The sequence below is a fragment of the Telopea speciosissima genome, unplaced genomic scaffold (assembly GCF_018873765.1).
Source record: "Telopea speciosissima isolate NSW1024214 ecotype Mountain lineage unplaced genomic scaffold, Tspe_v1 Tspe_v1.0378, whole genome shotgun sequence".
In the NCBI taxonomy this organism is placed as follows: domain Eukaryota; kingdom Viridiplantae; phylum Streptophyta; class Magnoliopsida; order Proteales; family Proteaceae; genus Telopea; species Telopea speciosissima.
Window position 1 is genome coordinate 31,440 of NW_025317714.1, and position 3,376 is coordinate 34,815.

Sequence of the window (3,376 nt, forward strand, 5' to 3'; positions counted from 1 at the left end):
GGTCTGGAACTCAAACCTTAGAGCATACTGTACTAAGAACCCTCCCGGGCTTGTCAATATCAATCCTGCCCAACAACCATGGGCATTAGAAGAACCGTCCACAAACAGCGTCCAGTGCTTTACTAATTCTTCAGGCTCCTCAATCGGGGGAACCTCTTCCTCAGGTATTGTACATTCCACGACAAAATCTGCTAGGGTTTATGCTTTAATGGCGGTTCGGGGCTTGTACTGGATGTCAAATTCACCCAACTCTACTGACCATGCTACTAACCTTCCCGAATGGTCGGGTTTAGCTAATATCTTCTTTAGAGGTTGATTGGTGACTACCTCAATAGTGTAGGCTTGGAAGTAGGGTCTCAACTTCCGGGCAACTGTCACTAACGCATAAGCGTATTTCTGTACACCGCTATTCTGCATCTAGAAGCACCTTGCTGACGTAGTAAATCGGTTTCTGTACTCGCCCATCTCCTCGAACCAACACGGCGCTCACCGTTGCCGAAGTAATGGCCAAGTATAGGTGTAATGTGTCCCCAGGTTCAGGCTTAGTCAGGAGGGGTGGCTACGCCAAGTATCTTTTCAATTCCGTGAACGCGGCCTGACACTCTTCTGTCCATTCGAAGGTGAGCTTGGTTCCTCTAGCCTCTCTCTCCCGTGCACGGTTCTTCAAAGCTTTGAAAAAAGGTAGGCAACGATCTCCCGAGGTTGAGATAAATCTTCCCAGTGCCGCTATTCTCCCAGTGAGTTCCTGTAGTTCCTTAACTCTCCCAGGTGGGCGCATCTCCAATATGGCTTGTATCTTTGTAGGATTTGCTTCTATTCCTCTTATTGAGACCATAAAACCAAGGAATTTTCTAGAGGTGATGCCGAAAGCGCACTTGGCTGGATTCAACTTCATCTTACTTTTCCTTAAGACTTGAAACGCCTTGTTTAGATCTCCAATATGGTTATCCGCCTTTAAGCTCTTCACCAACATGTTGTCCACGTATACTTCCATATTTCTCCCTATTTGATGCTTGAAAATGTAATTTACCAATCGTTGGTAAGATGCCCCGGCTTTTTTCAACCCGAAGGGCATATGGGTATAGCAATATGTGTCTCTCCCTGCGATGAAGGATGTTTTCAGAATATCAGGTTCATATATCCTAATTTGGTTATAACCTGAGTAGGCATCCATGAAACTCAACATCTCATGGCCTGCCGTAGCATCTATCAATAAATCAATGTGAGGCTAAGGGTAATAGTCCTTTGGGCAAGCTTTATTCAAATCGGTGAAATCAATACACATTCTCCACTTCCTATTCGGTTTTGGAACCATTACAACATTAGACAACCACTCTGGGTAGATGGCCTCCTCTATGAATCTAGCCTCTAGTAGCTTAGTTACTTCCTCAATTACTTTTTCCTACCGCTCAGGGGCGAAGGTTCTTTTCTTCTGGAATGCCGGCTTAGTAGTGGGGTATACACTGAGCTTATGTTCAGCCAACTCGCGGTCTACTCCCGGCATGTCAGTCGCGGACCATGCAAATACATCAGCATTTGTCCTCAAGAAGTTTATGAGGGCAGTTCTTCTTTCTCCACTCAACCCTACGCCTATCTGCAAGGTACGCTTCGCCTTTCCTGGGATGACCTCAATCAGGATCAGATCCTCCGCGGGTCCACTTCTCTCTTGTTCAATAACATCTCGATTGTCGTCCAAATTGATCAGGAGCATTTGCGGCTCCTTCCCTTTAGCATGCAGGTACCCTTCATAACATCTGCGGGCAGCTATTTGACTTCCCCTGCACTCTCCTATCCCATAGTCAGTAGGGAACTTCATCATTAGGTGTGGGGTAGAGACCACTACCTGTAGTGCATTGAGTCCTGGCCATCCTAATATTCCATTGTGCGTGGAATTCACTTTCACCACCAAAAAGTTCATCTTCACTATGGCAAGCTTGGGCTCCGTTCCCACCGTTACGAGCAGCTCAATGGATCCTTCAACCTGTACTAGGGCCCCATTGAATCCATATAAAGGGGATTCCACTCTCTTTAGCATCTCAGGTTTCAGGAGCATTTTCTCGAAGGCATCGTAGTATAAGATGTCAGCTGAGCTCCCGTTGTCTATAAGGATCCTCCCCACTATGCAGTTGGTAATGATCATTTTGATCACCAGTGCATCGTCATGAGGAAATTGGATGTCTGCCAGATCTTGATTAGAAAAGGTTAAGGGCTGATCCATCCTCCTTCTTTTATCTGATACTTCGGTTTGAAGCATGTTCCGAGCATGATGTTTTTGGGAGTTAGAAGTTTCTCCTCCCAGGCCTAGTCCTCCATATTTGGTAGTTATCTCTCTCAAGGGGGCGTTCTCTGCATGAGGCTTGCCTCTAGGTTGCTCTTCCTTATTGGCCTTGGGAGACGATTTTTGTCTTCCCTTAGGCTCCCAAGCACGATACTCCTGTCTTCTGTCGTTTCCCTCTTTCTTAACGAACCTTCCTGGGCATCCCCTTTGAATGAGGGCCTCGATCTCGTCTTTCAGCCGTCTGCACTCTTTAGTGTCATGGCCATGGTCCTGGTGAAATCGGCAGTATTTATTCTTATTGCGCTCATGTGCGGGTTTCACCATCTTGGTGGGCCAACGTAGAGTCACCTGGTCTTTTATCTCATTCAAGATATGAGCTCGGGTATGAGTGAGGGCTGTATAAACTGGTTTTGACTCTTGATCTGTGGTTCTGGGAACCCATGCCTTGCTTTCATCCTTCTTTCTCCTGCTGTCTTTGTCATCTCGGTTGCGCTTTGAGCCAGCCTCTCGGACTGAGTTGTCCTTCTTTTCTTGGGCCTTCTTCTCGGGTTTGTCTTCCTTTTCTGCCGCAAGAACTTCGGCCAGATTGATGTATTTCTCACAGCGTGAGAATAACTCGTACATATCTCCTGGCTCGTCCATAATCAAGGACTTTTTCAATTCAACATCACGAATGCCACTGCGCAACGCCTAGTATTTCACTACCTGATCCAGGTTTCATACTTCTAGGGCTTCTTTATTGAATCTTGTAAGAAAGCCCCTAGTTTATTCATCGGGGCGTTGCTTTATGGCCAGAAGGTTGGCGGCTGTCTTCTTGTGAACTCTACTTCTCACGAAGTGGGCCAAGAAGGCCCGCCCGAGGTCAGTAAAATTGGAAAGAGAGCACGGGGGAAATCGTGAGAACCATTGTCGTGCTGCTCCCTTCAAAGTGGAAGGGAAAGCTCTGCACATGATAGCGTCCGAAGCGCCCTGAAAGAATAGTAAGGATTTGAAGGTTTCCAAGTGGTCTTCCGGATCTGTGGTGCCTGCGTATTGTTCTATGGTTGGCATTTTGAACCCCTTTGGTCAACCTTGGTCATTTGAGAATCTTGATTCTTG

At 46.7% G+C, this 3,376-nt stretch overlaps 1 protein-coding gene across 1 annotated transcript; it reads right to left on the bottom strand.

Annotated features, from left to right (window-relative positions):
* Positions 1 to 1,402: 1,402 nt before the first annotated feature.
* LOC122648037 lies at positions 1,403 to 2,920 on the bottom strand. Its single transcript, XM_043841309.1, has one exon. The coding sequence runs from the start codon at positions 2,918 to 2,920 to the stop codon at positions 1,403 to 1,405; it is 1,518 nt and encodes a 505-aa protein (XP_043697244.1).
* Positions 2,921 to 3,376: the final 456 nt, after the last annotated feature.